The 16,646-nt window shown below is 39.4% G+C and overlaps 1 protein-coding gene across 1 annotated transcript in view; it reads right to left on the reverse strand.

Annotated features, from left to right (window-relative positions):
• GDPD4 (glycerophosphodiester phosphodiesterase domain containing 4) overlaps positions 1 to 16,646 on the reverse strand; it is a 92,270-nt gene that overhangs the window by 56,466 nt on the left and 19,158 nt on the right. The window contains exons 2-5 of the mRNA XM_008020233.3: positions 15,110 to 15,312; positions 12,990 to 13,093; positions 7,243 to 7,336; positions 4,636 to 4,695 (exon numbers count right to left, since the gene is read on the reverse strand). Of these exons, the coding sequence (XP_008018424.3) occupies positions 4,636 to 4,695; positions 7,243 to 7,336; positions 12,990 to 13,093; positions 15,110 to 15,298 (447 nt within the window). The 5' untranslated portion in view covers positions 15,299 to 15,312. The remainder of the gene's footprint in view (positions 1 to 4,635; positions 4,696 to 7,242; positions 7,337 to 12,989; positions 13,094 to 15,109; positions 15,313 to 16,646) is intronic.

Below are 16,646 nucleotides of genomic sequence, written 5' to 3' on the forward strand. Positions count from 1 at the left end.
ATGTCTGTTTTCCCCAACAGACTATAAGCTTCATGAAGTCAAGGATAATATTGGTATTGTTTATGGTGACATCCTCAGTGTCCTGCAGAATGTCTGGCACATAGTAAGCGTCCAATAAGTATTTGTTAAATAGATGAAAAAATCTGCCTGCCAGAACACTGTATACTTCATAGAGAAAAAACGTTGAGACCAAGAAGACCTAACTTTCCTAACTTCCTCCCTTTCAAAAGTATAGTTTTCCTACATCTGTGCTGCCCTCTAGACAGTATTTAGCTCTCTCCTTTCCATAATCTCTACATCTAAAATAATTAAATCCATAATTAAGTCTCTCACAAAACAACCCTTTGCTGACTTCAATGATAAATTCTACCAAACATTTAAGGAAGAAATATTTCCAATCTTTAACAAACTCTTTCAGATAATAGAAAAAGAGAGAATACTTTATGAGTGCAACAAAACATTAGACCTAAATTTAACAAGGACATTATTAAAAGAACAGAAAACACATACATAGATGAAAAAATTTTAAACAACCTATTAGGAAAAACTAAATGCATCACAACACAAAAGTTGAATTGCCAGACTCATAAGAATCGCAGATCTTACCCAACACCAAACTTCACTACGGATTTAAAGGATACAGGCAATCACAGGGAACAGATAAAAGATTCTCCAGTGGTTGGCTGGGAGCGGTGGCTCACACCTATGATCCCAGCCCTTTGGGAGGCTGAGGCGGGTGGATCACCTGAGGCCAGGAGTTCGAGATAAGCGTGGCCAATACGGTAAAACCCCATCTCTACCAAAAAATACAAAAATTAGCCAGGTGTGGTTGCGCACAACTGTAGTTCCAGCTACTTGGGAGGCTGAGGTGGGAGAATCACTTGAACCCGGAAGGCAGAGGTTGCAGTGAGCTGAGATCGCGACACTCTGCACTCCAGCCTGGGCAACAGAGTGAGACTCTGCCAAAAAAAAAAAAAAAGAAAAAGAAAATGCCGGGGCACGGTGGCTTACGCCTGTAATCCCAGCACTTTGGGAGACCGAGGCGGGCAGATCACGAGGTCAGGAGATCGAGACCATCCTGGCTAACACGGTGAAACCCCGTATCTACTAAAAAAAAACAAAAAAATTAGCCAGGCGTGGTGGTGGGCGCCTGTAGTCCCATCTACTCGGGAGGCTGAGGCAGGAGAATGGCGTGAACCCAGGAGGTGGAGCTTGCAGTGAGCTGAGATAGTGCCACTGCAATCTGGCCTGGGCGAAAGAGCTAGACTTTCGTCTCGAAAAAAAAAAATTCGAGCAGATATGATTATGTCAAATGCAGCTACTCATATAGGGTCTTTCCTCTCCTGTATTAGTATACATTGTTTTTGGACTTAAAATGTAAGGTGTGTTTTGAGCAAAATATGAAGAAATGTTGCTTCACAGGAGTCATTTTGGTTATGGAGCATCATTATTTTATACTCCATTAATTATATAACTCTAGCCAGTCATGTCTTCTACCACACGAACCTATATATTCCAGGTTTGTTTACAATAAAACCAACCTAGATAGATCTAGGTATATCCTGGTGGAAATTTTTGCAGATAAGGAGTTGACAAATACCTTTAGTGTGTCTACCAGGAGGTCAGGTGATTAGCATGTTTACAAGGAGTTTGGGTTGATGCCATTCGCTTCTCTCTGGGCAGCTGTGGGTAGAAGGGGAAGGGGAGGGGGTTCTAGAACCCCCTGGTGCTAACGCTTTTCTTCCTAAATTTATTCTGAGTACAATAAAACTGAAACTCCGAGCCCCACAAAATCTCCCTTACCAATAAAATCAGTCTCTCCTTACAAGTCTGATAAGCCTGGTCATTCCTGGTTTGAAGACCTGCTCAACCAAGGTAGTTAAGTTCCAAAGGAATGCCAACTCTTAATAATCCCCCTGAACTTTTCATTTCTTTCAGCATCTGTGAACTAGATCCCAGAATGCCTCAGAAGATGAAGGCTTAGAAAAGAAGATTTTCCTGACTAATATTGGCAAAACTCCTGTAGAATATGTGTGGGAATGAATTCTAAGGGAAAGAGAACAAGGAAAAGAGAACAGAATTTTAGATCAGACTAAATTTATTGATATGGGTGCACTTACCAGAGATTCTGGATTTCATATCCTAGAATCCAGGTATTAAGCAGTTCAAAGAGGTTCTAATTGTTTGGTTATCTGAAGCCCAGGCTCACTGGTAGCCTATGCGCAATGAAATTGGGATGCCAGTAATTTCTTGGTATAATATAGAAGAAATAATAAAAGATTTATTAAGAAAAAGTGCTAGAACGGTATCACCTATGAGCTAACCTACTCCCTATATCGAGTTCTTTGGGAGGTCCCAGAAGACACTGGTGAGGAAAGCATCAGTATCCTTGAAAAGCACTGTGGTGGCCATCCTGTATGCCTGAAAAAAGGTGAGAGATGCTGCCAAAGAGTCTTCCTGATTTCAAAGGGGATGATGCGCTTCTGCCGTGGCAGAGGCCAAGTAGCAGTACTTAACTGGCACAGGCAACATAAGCATAGTTTTTATAACAGACATAAACCTGGAATGGTAATCAGAATGTTTTCACTCCTAGGGATTCTTGGTATTGGTTAATTTATCATGGTGTCCCAAATCCAAAATAAATGTTGATGTCAATGTCCTATTTGTTCAGTTTTCAAATCTATATTCTTTCCCTAGAAAATCTCATGACTTCAAGCTCCATCTATTCTAATAACTCTAAATTTATATTTCCAGTTCATACTTCTCATTTGAGTAAGAGGATATTGATATGGCTTGGACCTGTGTTCCCTCCAAATCTCATGTTGAAATGTGACCACCAATACTGGAGGTGGGCATAGAGGGAGGTGTTTGGATCATGGGGACAGCTCCCTCATGAATGGCTTGGTGCTATCCTTGCAGTAATAAGTGGGTTCTCATTCTGTGAGTTTACATGAGATCTGGTTGTTTAAAAGGACCTGACACCTCCTCCTTCTCTCTCTTGCTCCCTCTCTTGCAATGTGATATGCTGGCTCCCTGCTTGCCTTCCACCATGATTGTATGCTTCCTGAGGCCCTCACCAGGACCAGATGCCAGTGCTATGCTTCCTTTACAGCCTGCAGAACCATGAGCCAAAATACACCTCTTTTCTTTATAAATTACCCAATCTCAGGTATTCCTTTATTAGCAATGCAAATGGACTAATTCAAGACTTAAAGGGACCACTCAAGAGGCTGAAATGTTTCTGGATTTGGGGAAATACAAGGAATTGTATCAACACTATGCCTGATGTTCCCACTCATATTTGGGAGCTAAAAAAGTTGATCTCGTGGAAGTAGAGAATAGAATGATAGTTACCAAGGACTGGGAAAGGTGGGTCAGAGTGGGAGAAATGAAGAGGGGTTGGTTAATGAGAACATACCATTAAATAGAAAGAATAAGTTCTAATGTTTGATAGTACAGTAAGGTGACTACCGTTAGCAATAATTTATAATATAAATAGCTTCAAAATAGTTCAAAAAATAGTTTCAAAACAGCTAGAAGAGTTGAAATGTTCCTAACATGAAGAAATGATAAATGCTTGAGATGATGGATATCCTAAGTACCCTGATTTGAGCATTATACATTGTAGGCATATATCAAAATTATCACATGGATCCCACAAATATGTCCAATTACTGGTATCAATTTTTTTTAAAACATGTCCAAAAAAGTCTATAAAAAAGCAAGAGGCTGTCACTGGAGCTGTTCAAGCCCATGGGAGAACAAAACAAGGATGCTGTATCGGAACTATGCTGCATGCCTGTAGATGGTGGGGCCAAGCTGACTGTCCTCTGGGGACCAGATATAGACCCTGTGAAAGAAATCATGCTGGTGTTATTTTAAAGATATCCTAACTCAAGAGAGGGTCAAAAGGACTTCAAAAAAGAAATTTCAGGGCACTGCAGGAAGACAGGCATTGACTCCACCAAGAGAGTTACAGTCAAGGTTCTCAGTAGGGTTTCTGAAAACACACATAGAAAAAGTTCACAGGAAAAGAGGCAACTGTACATTTACCTAGAAATCAACCCCTGATTCCCTTCTCCCCTCTCCTTGTGAGACTGTGCTCTTTTCTCCATCTCCCCTTCCCCTGGACCCCACTCAGGTGGAAAAGAGGTAAAAGGACCACCATGCCCTCTCTGCTGCTATGGGCTTCAGGCTTGGATCAGGCCCAAATAGAGGAGGGGAAACATTTTAAGGTTAATAAAGTTGGAACTCAGGTTATTACAATGAACTGAAAATTTTAATCACTGAAATGAGAGTATATCTGTGACTAAAAGGTACTGGGAAATTAATGGAATGAGTGCCTAAGATTTTACTGGAATGGGAAGAACAGGGTCACAGATTGAGTTTAATAGGAAGCAGTGAGAATAAGAGTTTGGGTTCAGCTCCGGTTCAGCTCCTTCCATAAATCAGTTGCAACGTTAGATATTTAATTATTTCAGTTAAAATGATGTAAGTAAATCTCTTCTCTCCAAGGAGAACAGTAACAGAGAGGGTAACCCATATGCAAAACTGAGTACACCAAGGAGCATGTTTAGGCCTGGCCTAAGGTTCAGTCCTGGTCTAAGGTTTCCAATGTGGACTCAGATGTCCTACCTTATGACACAAGTGCAGGTATAGTTCAATCCCTTCCCAAAGCAACAACAATCCAAGTAACTGCAAAAGCAAAGGAAAAGAGAGTTATTTTGAAATCACCAAGTTGCCACCCAAAGCACTGTTCCTATAGCTCCAAATTCTGTTCACAGTCCGGCAGTACACTCACTTCTTGCTATACCTGTACTTTAGCCTCTGGGAGTTTTCCATACTGTTTGCCTGAAAAAGCTCCCTCTCCCGATGCCACTGACTCTTCAAAGCCAGTTCAAATCTTGCCTCCTGTTTATAACTTCCATCTGCAACCTCAGGAAGAATTCTGTGTTATCTCCTCGAAGATTTCATAACAATTACCACACTGATACTCTTCCTGAGCTCCTGCCCATTTCTTTTCCCTGTGAGGAACCTTATTCCTGGTATTACTCAGACTCACTTGTAAGAGAGGAAAGTTCAGGAGGCAGCCCTTCCAAGGACTCTTGTTGTCCAAGGACAACAGGGCTGTTGTTACTACTGTCAAACCACTGTTGTTAACACTGGTATAGATTCAATAAATCTTGGATTTTAATCTAAATCTAGCCAGTCACCAAGTCAGTGTAAAGATAGAAATTGAAAACTGGAGTCCTCAGATGCCTGGGATATTAATGATAATTTGATATGTAAGGCACTTACCTCTTTATCAAAATTATTTCATGTATATTTCATTTGTTCTTTACTTAGCCCTATATTATACTATTAAATATTATTATCATTCTCATTTGAAAAAAAAAATGAAACTGAGGTCAGAAGAGTTACATGCCTTGACCAAGGTTACATAGTAACCTAAAGATAGAACTAGAAATAGAATCCAGGTACCCCTTCTTTTTCACTATTGTTGTCACTGTATGTATTCAAAAAGAGGTAGGGTATAGTAGAAAGTTTGTTAAAATATATTGCTTTATTGGACACTAGAATTCATTCCCCTCTTAGAACCTAACTATACCATTTCATGTTTATTGTGCATAAAATTGGCACAATTCAGTGGTCGGAATTTGGCCCAGAGCACATCCTTCAACTACATTTTCCTCCTGTAAAAAAAAAAAAGTTTCTAATTGGTCTGCCTATAGCCACCCTCCAAACCAAAACATCGAGAATAATTTTCCTAAAATAGAAAACTGATTTATATCAAATGTCTTAGCCTTTCTTTCCAGGCCTTCCAAAATCTCACAAACCTATCTTTTCAGCCATGTTTCCCCATTATTCTGTTGTGTGGTTTTTTTTTTTGTTTTTGTTTTTGTTTTTTTGAGATGGAGTCTTGCTGTGTCGCCCAGGCTGGAGTGCAGTGTGGCTCGATCTCGGCTGACTGCAACTCTGCCTCCCAGGTTCACGCCATTTTCCCACCTCAGCCTCCTGAGTAGCTGGGACTACAAGCGCCCGCCACCACGCTCCGCTAATTTTTTAAAATATATTTTTAGTAGAGACCGGGTTTCACCAGGTTTAGTCAGGTTGGTTTCGATCTTCTGACCTCATGATCCACCCCCCTTGGCCTCCCAAAGTGCTGGGATTACAGGCAGGAGCCACCGCACCCGGCCCCCCATTATTCTTCATTATGCCCTACATACTAACAGAACTGACCTTTCCTTCTCAGCAAGATATCCTATATTTTTCTGTCTTGCTTAGTCATGAAGCTCCCTCAGCCCACAACGTTCTTCCTCATTACCATATCTATATGTCCAAATCTAACACTCCTTTAAGATCCCACTCCAGTGACAAGGAATAGTTGTAACTTAAATCTCACACCTACCTCCATGAAATGCACTGCATGAAAACAGAAATTGCTTAGTTTTTATTGATCTCCGTATACTCAGCACTTCTCACAATGTTCTGCTCATATAATGATTAGTAAGTTTTTTTGAAAGAAAAAGTTCATGCAAATAGCAACAAATTTGGGGGCTAGGTTCTTCTGTATCAGACACAAATTCAATAGAGAAAGGAATGGTGAAATCAGAGAAAGTTATCTGCCCTATGTATAAATGGGCACTGCAAAACTCTATCTAAAGTTATCCTCCCATTTCCATAGACTTTTCTCTTACCTGGCATAAATTTCTCACACTAAGAGAAACTAGTATGTTAGGCAACAGAAACAAGGTCACACTATTGCCAAAAGGCTTTTGCTAAAATGTACTTTGCATCTGGGCTAGGTGACTAGCATTTGTACATTAGAACAAGTTTAACAAACTAGTAAATTTTTATAAGGCCCAGAAAGACTGATTTTCAGAAGATGGGACATGAGATGAGTAAAGATACTGCTGATGTGAAGCTATGGGTATCTAAAATGACAATATTGAGGGAACCATAGGATAGGGTATAAAACAAGGAAATAGAAAAAGGATGTTCTGTTATACTTTCAAAGGGCCAAACTGGCAAGACACATCCTCTAACAGAGTAGGCTTTCCTTCCACATCCTATTGCTTGTGCCTAAAATTCAACTAGCTAATGTAAACCCCAACTCTACTAAGACAAGAATGAACTTGGGTTCTGAGAGCCCCCAGTACCAACTGGATACTATACCACAGGCAGGAACACCTCATCAGGCTACTCAGGAAGGGAGTGGAAGAAATGAGAAGCATTACTCACCAACAGCAATGAAGAGTAGGCAGTCAGGATCCCAGCTAAACTCAGAATAAAAACAGACCAGTAAAACCAGTATCCTGTTCCTAGAAAAATGACCCTGAAAAAAAAATGTGTTTCAGTTCTTAAAATACTGCAGAAATCAGTAGCATCTGTGTCAAGGATGGGGACGAAACCAGACTAGATAAGGCATAAGAAAATGTAGGGAGATAAAAAGAGAAGCAGTGTGTGAACAGCAGTTTTTGCGGATACTTATATGAGGAGTTTTAAAGTTGTGTTCTGTAGGCAATTGGGGATGTTCATGGGGTTTGTAAACACAGTAGGAATTTAAGTTATTTAGAATACATATTTTAAAATTATGTCCTCTTTTAAAAAATAATATAATACAGAAATTTGGGAATACCGGAAGAGAAACAATATATCCCATAAGTTTACTGCCCGAACAAAACTAATACTTTACACTTTGGCAGGCTCCTTGTCCACATGCATATACATTTTTGGACATCATTGCAATCACAGCCACCATATTAAAAAAAAAAACCAATTTTTCTGTTCCTAATGTAGCATATGAGAGAAAATTGCTAATGATTTGTTAGGAGAAACAATGTTATACTTGGTCTACGTATTACACATCAAATAAATTTGAATCTTCGTGTCAAGAAAACAGAAATTTCCTCCTCTCTGTACAAAACCTGTGGAAATTATATTTTTTACAATGTAAACTACAGGCTAGTGAACAAAAAACTACATTAATAAGAATTACAAAGGAAATTCTCTTGGACAAGGGCTGTGAGGTAAACTAGGAAGAAACAAACAGGCAAACAGCCTTACTAACAAAAGGTATCCCAGATCAAGACACTGGGAAGAGTGCTCTGTAGAAGATGAGATCACAATCAGGAATCAGAAAACATGTAAGGGATGTCAACAAATGAACCCTATGAAGCCAACAAATAGAAAAACTTGGACCCAAGAAAACATAATTAATAGAACAATCAGAAAAGAGCCACAAAATAAATATATTTAAGATCTTCCATAACGTAAAGGAATGATTCACATCCATGAAACAAGAATAGGGTGTTTTAATCCAAGCACAATTTTTTGATGTTATCAAAACAATCAAACAGAGATCTTGAAAAAAAATTTTTGAAATGAGAAGAACATGAAATCAGGCCTTAATAGCACTCTAGATATAGTCAAAGAATTAATGAGTTTAACCAAATCGAGATACTGACTTTGCTCTCCAAGTAACAAAGAAAACAATGTTTGTCATTTCATGGTACTCCTCTTTCTTCTAATCATTTTACTGGTCACATTGATATTTTATTTTAATCTCTTTCAACCTAAAAGGTTTTCTTTTGGATGTCCGATCACATGTAAATATTACTATTAGTTTAGTTTACTTCAAAGCCCTCTCACCAAACTCAGGTGAAGTTCCCACCCCCCAGCTATGGATTATAGGCAAAAGAAGAACCGTGATTTGGCTTTTCCTCTCTCTTCTTCTACTTCTTCCCATCCCAGTAAGTAACTGTACTTACTGTTGGTGGTGGTAGTGGTGTGAAAAAAGGGAGTGAAAAGAGTAGGAAGGAGTTTGCTTATGTGACTGCCTGAACATCAGTGGGAATTGAAAAAGGAAGTCTCTTTTCTTGGCCATCACTTCTTTAAGCTGGGAATATACAATGCTGATGACTATGCAGTAGGCCTACTCTACATGAATGTGTCCAAGTTAGACTTCTTCTGACTTAGCATTTTTAAGCAGTTTTCTCTGTGCTCTGGACTATTGTGTTACATCCCGCTAGCAGCATAATCACGCCTCCATTTTGGATGTAGGCCTACTCACTCAACCAAGACAGCTTATTGGGGCAGCCTAGTCAATGCAACCTACTCATGTAAAATCCATATTTTCTGTTATCATTATAACAGAATGTTTAAAGAAACTTTCAAGGACCCTTTCCCTGCTTTCTCACAGCTGTAAGATGCAGTTTTCTTGCACTTTTCCCCAATACATATTGCAATGTTTTATATCAGCATCACCAACTGTCAGCTGACAGTAACTCTAGATGAGAAAAAAAGACACATTGATGGTGGAGGCCCTAGGAACCCTTGCATAGTGAGAAATGGAGAAACAACACACACAGAGGGGAAAAGAGAGAAGTTACAGTTACCCTACCAAAAAAATTCTGCTCTTTCTAGCTAAGGGGAACAACTAGAAAAGCTAGACAAAATGTTCTGAAAAATCTAAATGAAAGCATCAGACATCTACCAGACACTGAAGAACTATGGAGCCAAGATCCAAACAAGGAAGGAAATCCAGAGATAGTGTAGCATTTGGGGTAATTTTTCTCTAGAATTGGCTGAGGTACAGGAAGCTCTTACAAACTTCACAGGGCTACAGGGGAGAAGGTAACCTTGTAAACACCATACACTTTGATTTGGAACCTTCCAGGGTTATATCCTAGGAGAAAGCACAAACTTTTCTAGTTTGTGATTTGTGGGGGAATGAATCCTAGCTTTGAAGCATCTAAATGTGTGAACAGACATTATTAGTCTGCTCTCCCTAGGTACTGGCTTGATGGCGTACACAGCTCAGGCCTCTTCTCTTCCTAACAGTCACCTTCTATGGGACACCTAGGGGTTATTTTTTATACAGGGGAAAAAAAGATTCTAGATGAAAGATCAGAGGTGCATGATAAAATGAAGAGTAATAAAAAAGTAAATACATAGGTAAATGTAAAAGAATATTAACTATACAAAACAACAATAATGTCATCTGTGGTTGGAAAAGTATGTAGGATTAAAATATATGATGAGAATGGCTTATAACTCAGAAGGAGGTAAATGAAGTTAAGGTGTTTCAAGATCCTCGTATTATCCAGGAAAAGATTAAAATACTAATATAAGACTTTGGTGAGTCAAGATTACATGTTGCAATTTCCAGGGCAGGTACAAAAAAGACAGCAAGAGTCAGTAGCAGAGAAAATATGGGTATTCCTTCCAAGTTAATAGAGGGAAAAATAAAGTAATAAAAAATACTTAATACAAAGTAAGGCAAGAAAAGAGGAAAAAAGAACACAGGGCTGGGTGCAGTAGTTCACACCTGCAATCCCAGCAATTTGGGAGGTCGAGGCAGGCAGATCACTTGAGTTCAGGAGTTTGAGACCAGCCTGGGCAACATGGCAAAAGCCTGTCTCCATGAAAAAAAAAAAAAAAAAAAAAAAAAATTAGCTAGGTGTGGTGGTTTGCACCTGTAGTCCTAGCTACTTGGGAGGCTGAAGTGGGAGGATCAGTCAAGCTTGGGAGGCAGAGGCTGCAATAAGCCAAGATCACACCACTGCACTCCATCCTGGGCAACAGAGTGAGACCTTGCCTCAAAAACAAAACAAAACCCACAGAACTGACAGGACAACAGCATTAGGAAGAATACGGATGTAAGCTCAAATAAAATATATTAGTGATATATTAGTATAGAGCTATTTTTTATTTGGAACATAAAGACAAATACTGCCAAACTGGATTTGAGAAACCCAACCACATGCTATTTATAAGAGAAACTTCCAAAACATGAGCTATAGAAAGGTTAAAAAAATAAAGGATGGAAAAGATAAACCATGCAAAGCTAGCACAGCTATATTAGTTATTATACGAAATAGTCTTCAAGTTAAAAACATATGAAGAAAATGAAAGACTATGCTGCAACTTTGCACTAGGATTGAAGACTTCACTGGTACTCAGACTTGTGCCTGATTTACAACACTGCATCCTGGCAGACGAAATTCACAAATCGGGGATGGTTGCAAGGAAGATCATGGAAGCTAGCCAGTAAGCATCTCAGTCTTGGGAACAATGGTGAGGGTTCCAAGCCATGCTTGTGGTCAATGCAAAAGCCTGTTGTGAGGAATATTTCTATAAAATGCCTGGAAGAGCAATTCCAAAAAGTGGCTAGGGACCAATGCTTGACTGAGGCACTGTCTAATGAAAGTAATAATGACCAGAGTGACCAGTGTCATTTTGGTGACCAGAGTTTCTTCTTACCACCACCACGCTATTTTTGCTATCTTGTGGTAAGCCCCAGAACTTTGATACCACTCAAGGGATGGGGAGAGAGGCAGAAAGATTTGGATATTAGACTTTGCATAAACCTTGTCAACTATGGATCTCAGAGCTGGTATTTTAAAATTTATAAATATGAATAAATTATACCATAGCATTTATATTTTAAATTGAAATACAATTTCTGTGAAATAATTCAGAACTGGCCCATAAATAAAACTGCAGATGAACCAGTGAGAAGGCTAAATGAAAACCCCCAATGAATAAGTAAGCAAAGGAAAATAAATTTTAAAATAAATTAGTTAAATAAACTTGTTCTGAAACTAAATGATTCAAATTAAAACAAAAAAAATTCATCAAGAAAAAATATGCAATGTTAGAATATTTAATCCTGTCACATACCTCTGTTTTAAATAGAAATTGCTATAACCTTTTGAGAAAGTACTTTGGCAATAGATATAATGAATTTTTTTTTTTTTTTTTTTTTTTTTTTTGAGTCAGGGTCTGGCTCTGTCACCCAGGCTGGAATGCAGTAGCACAGTCTTGGCTCACTGCAACCTCTGCCTCCCAGGCCCAAGGGATCCTCCCACCTCAGCCTTCTAAGTAGCTGGGACTACAGGCACACACCACTATGCCTGGCTAATTTGGGGGCATAATGAATTTTAACAACGTTTATTCTTCTTGACTCAATAATGCCATTTATGGGAATCTATTCTAGGAACATTAGTCAGAATACAAAGATTTCTCTGCATTACTAGTTTATAAAAACGAGAAAATTGGACACACATATAATGCCTAACAATTAAAAATGGCTAAGTGTATTATAGCATCTGTCATGAAATATTTTTAAACCATTTTAAGTGATGTTCATTAGGAGTTTAAAAATTTTGTTAAAATGTTTGTTATTTTAAGTGAAAAGAAAAAGCAAAATGATGTATACAACATGAACATAATAGAAAAATCAGCATAGAAAAATATATCAAGTGATTATCTCTCAAGAATGGGACTAGGCAGATACTATATTTCTAACTTTTTGCATTTTACACATAAAATAACAAACCATGTTTTACTTCTATAAAAAAAAAAAACCAACTGTATTCCATTTTTAAAAGCCCCATATCCGAACAGATCCTTCTTCCCCATATACCAAATAACAAGATTTGCAGTAAGGTTAGCAGACATCAAGCCAGAAAAACTAGAAGGGCTGGGGACATTCCAGAGTAGGAGTTTAGCCATGAAAGAGTGCCGGGAAGGGATACGTGTCACTGTGTGCAGAATCCTAGGAAGCCTCCTAAGAACAGTAGGGAGAGGAAGAGGGTATAGGAGCAGCAGAGAAGGCAGGGTTCAGGGATAGAGATCATGAAGACCAACTAGTGTCGGCATCAGTAACTCAAAGAGACTAAAGAAAAGATACCAGGGAATCATTATCTGAGTAGAAGGACTGTGGATATCGGAAGCATGAAAGCTTCCCACTAAGCCAGATTTAGTCTGAGACTGAGCACAGTGGAAGAAAGTATAACAAGTTAGGGTGCTAAGCATCCTACCCCTGCCCCAGAGGCAGGCCTCTCACCCACAAGCTGTGGAAAGCCCAGTTTTGTCTTCCTTCCCTACTATATCACCAGATCTTTTCAGCCTGAGGTAGAATCCAGGTGGTTATCAGACCAAAATGCCCTTACACAAATGAAACTACAAAAAGTGAAACTCACCAGTCAAAGTTAAAGTATTCATTGGACGTTTCTATCCACAGGAACAGCAACATCACAGACAAGACAAATGAAATTACCAGGCATGGGCAAAATAATTGCTCTTTCTGGGAAGAGAAAAAAGAAATCGAACTTAGCTCCATTTATCCTTATTACCTCAGCAGTTTCTGTATACACTTGCCAAACTACCTTTCCTTGTGTTCCCCACCTCAGGTGTAAGAGGCTGGAGTGACCACTCTCTTTTTACCCCTACCAAATCCTGTATATGCCTATTTACAACCTTTCTTACACTGAACTGGAATCATGCATTTATGTTTTATCTGATGCTACACTATTTCTTCTTTGAGGAAAAGGAACATCTCTGTATTACCAATACATAGTATAGTTTCTTGAACATAGCTGGCTTTTAACAATCATCTGTTGAATTCATCTGCCTCTCCAGCTACCAGATGTTTTGTTCAGTAATTAATTTATTGATTCATTCATCATTAATTAGTTCATTTAGTCATCAATCTACCCCATTGGAGAAGAAAGGGGGAATCAGAGTTAAAGAATAATTTTTTTTAAGTAGCTATTTTGTTCTAGTAAAATGCTAAGGATTTCACAAGCTACTTTCATTTGATTTATTTCTCATTAGAGCCATATGAGTTAGGCATCAATCTCATTTTTGCAGAAGAAAGCTCAGAGAGGTAAAATAATTGATTCAAGATCACACAGCTAAGAAGTAGCAGGGGCAGGACTAGAACCCAGATCTGTGTAAGCTCAAAGCCAAAATGGAGGTTATCATTATGGAGGAGGTACTGCTTTCTCTGAAGGCAAAGAAGTCTCCCTGTGTTAGTTTTGTCCCTTTCAATACGTCCTCCACACAATCAAATAATCATTCCAAACCACAGCTCAGACTACTTCATCAGCTTAAAGTCTTTGGGGATTCTTTATTCCCAATGGCAGAGGTCAAATTCTTAAAACCACACAACATTGGACCCATCTCCCTCTCTAGCTTCTTTTCCCCTCACTTCTTCTTTCATATCCTCTCCTTCATCTAAAATAAACCTTATATCAATCTCCAAACTCACTATGCCCTTTGACTCCTCCTCCAATACCAATTCTTCCACCATCCCCAATTCTCTACCTATCCAATTCTTAATCGCCCTTCACCTTCTAAAAGGTGGCCCTCCCCTTGGTATGTGCCTGTGCACATGCACACGCAGTTACAGCACTTCTCTCACTATATTGAGATTGTGTGTGTGTACTTATCTTTCCCCACAGTAGACTGAATTCCTTGAGAGCAGGAAGCATGCCTGAAGCACTTGTATTATCCCCAGTAACTTGCATAGAAGCCAAATATCTGGGTAGGAAAGATACAGTGGGGACAGAAGAACATTCCTGCCTACTCCAGGGAAACCTCCCATTTCCTACCCCTTTCCTTGTGTTCCCCACCTCAAGTATAAGAAATTAATTATCCAATATGTCTGATTCTGGGACCCCAGTTGGGCCATGTTCACAAATAAGCAAAGGTACATGATTTTGCTCTTCTGTTCTCATTTCAGTGTGCTGATAATTTAATCACTTATACCATGTAGCTCACCAAAGGGTTCCAACATATGGCTTACAAATAGAGGCCCTAAAAGAGGCTAGTCCATATGCCACCACTCAGTCTTACTAGAGCTCTTCCTTAGGGAAAATCACCACTAGCTTGACCAACTATAAAGGAGCACCTTGTTTCTCACTTGCTGTTTTTTTCTCCCGAGAAGAGAAATTCACAGAGGAGAGCAAATTACAATTCAGGCATCCCCGTAATCCCTAACCAAAAATATCTAATTGCACCCAAATATCACTTTTTCTTCAAGATTCACTGAATGAATGCAAAAGTGAATTAATGAATAAACCTAAAAGAGGTAGTAAGGAAAAGTAAAGAAAAAAAGTGAAAAATGAAGTGAAGGAAAGAAATGAAGAAAGCAAGTACATGTTTCAGTAAGTTTAATATTGGTGCAATACTTTTATGGAAGAAATGGAGCCCTAGCATCCCCAGTCCTGGAGACCGTAAAGAGCCCTTATGGGGCCAGCGGTCAGCCTATGTTCCCCACATCTGAGAAAACATGGTCCAGCTCCTCATCAGTTTGTACCCAAGTGCAGCAACAAAATCCAACTTTAGTTTTTTCCCATTGTCTGCATTTCCAAAGGCAACTATAGCAGCCAGTAAGGAAGGTGACATAGCATTGGTGGTTGAAGATGCGTGGAATCCATGGATTAAGTTTTTTTGGTTTTCCTGTCTTATTCCTCTTGCGCTCAATCCTGTTGACCTTCTTAAACATGATTCACCCTTTGGCTGAAAGACAAATAAAATAATCAGGATCTAGTGTAACTCCCCTTAATGTATCTTATCCCATCATTCTACAGAAAATTTTACCAAAGAGAAATGGATTTTTTAAAAACTGTTTATAATCAAAGATAATACAGTGGATTTGGGGCAGAAAAATAGAGCTTCTTCCTACCTTTCTCACTAACTTGTTGAGTGTTTACTGTGATCACTGCATCACTCTAGGTTTAGTTTTCTCACCTCTAAAATGGGACAATATTCCCTGTCCTCACCACCTAATAGATGCTGAAAGAATCCAATGAAATAATATATACAAATGTGCTTCTCAAATTGCAATATGCTGTTGAAATAACTTGAGACGTTAAAGGCATGGGTGAGGTACATGAAAATACCATCCTTGACTAATAAGTGACTCAGATACACAGCTGGCTGCTTCTTCCCTTTCTCTCCTTTCCCATATGGAATCAGTTAGGGTTAGCTTCAATTATGAATGATGGAATCTTCAAAACAACAATGGCTGAAATGTGACAAGTTTATTTTTCCTTTGCCAACAAAAAATATTTCAGAGATAGAACAAAATATGTAGTATGTGGCTTCACAACGGCATTAAGAACACAGGCACCCACCACAACCTGCACCTGTGTACATCATCAAGGAGCCTGGGGACAGGCCAACATCACCTGGCACCACTACCAGCACCAATGCCTACCCACATGTGCCACCTGGGGACCTATAGACTGATCCACCCATCCTACTGCTGTCACTGCTAGCACCAGTGCATGTCACCTGGGAGGCCAAAGATTGGCCCCCTAACACTACTGCCATCACTGACACCACACATGCTGCCCAGGGCTCCAGGGTTCCACCCGCCTGCCCAGCACACTGCTAACACTGCCAATACCCAAGCAAGCCACCTAGAGACCTAAAAACTGGCCTTCCTAGACCTGCTAACACCAGTGCCTGTGTACACTGGCCAGGGGTCCAAGGACAGGAACAATCGGCCTGCCATCACCTCCACTGGGGCCTGAGGATTGGCCTGCCTGATATCCCCATTCCCAGCAAAGCCTCACTGCAGCCTGTGTTAACAACCACAGCCTAAACCACTGACAAAATCATAGACACCACTGACACTGATTACAGTCAAAGAAATCCCAGGGAGACTATACTACTGCATGAACCCAAAATAAAAACTAAAGTGCCCCACTCAACTAACTCTATAGATAAAAGAAAAAAAAAATCTTCCCCTATGAAAGCCAACCCAAAAAATTATAAAAAGCAACCGTTATAGCAGATGTGCAGATATCAACATAAGGACACAAAAAACATGAAAAAGCAAGGAAACA

Source organism: Chlorocebus sabaeus, chromosome 1 (assembly GCF_047675955.1).
Source record: "Chlorocebus sabaeus isolate Y175 chromosome 1, mChlSab1.0.hap1, whole genome shotgun sequence".
NCBI lineage: Eukaryota > Metazoa > Chordata > Mammalia > Primates > Cercopithecidae > Chlorocebus > Chlorocebus sabaeus.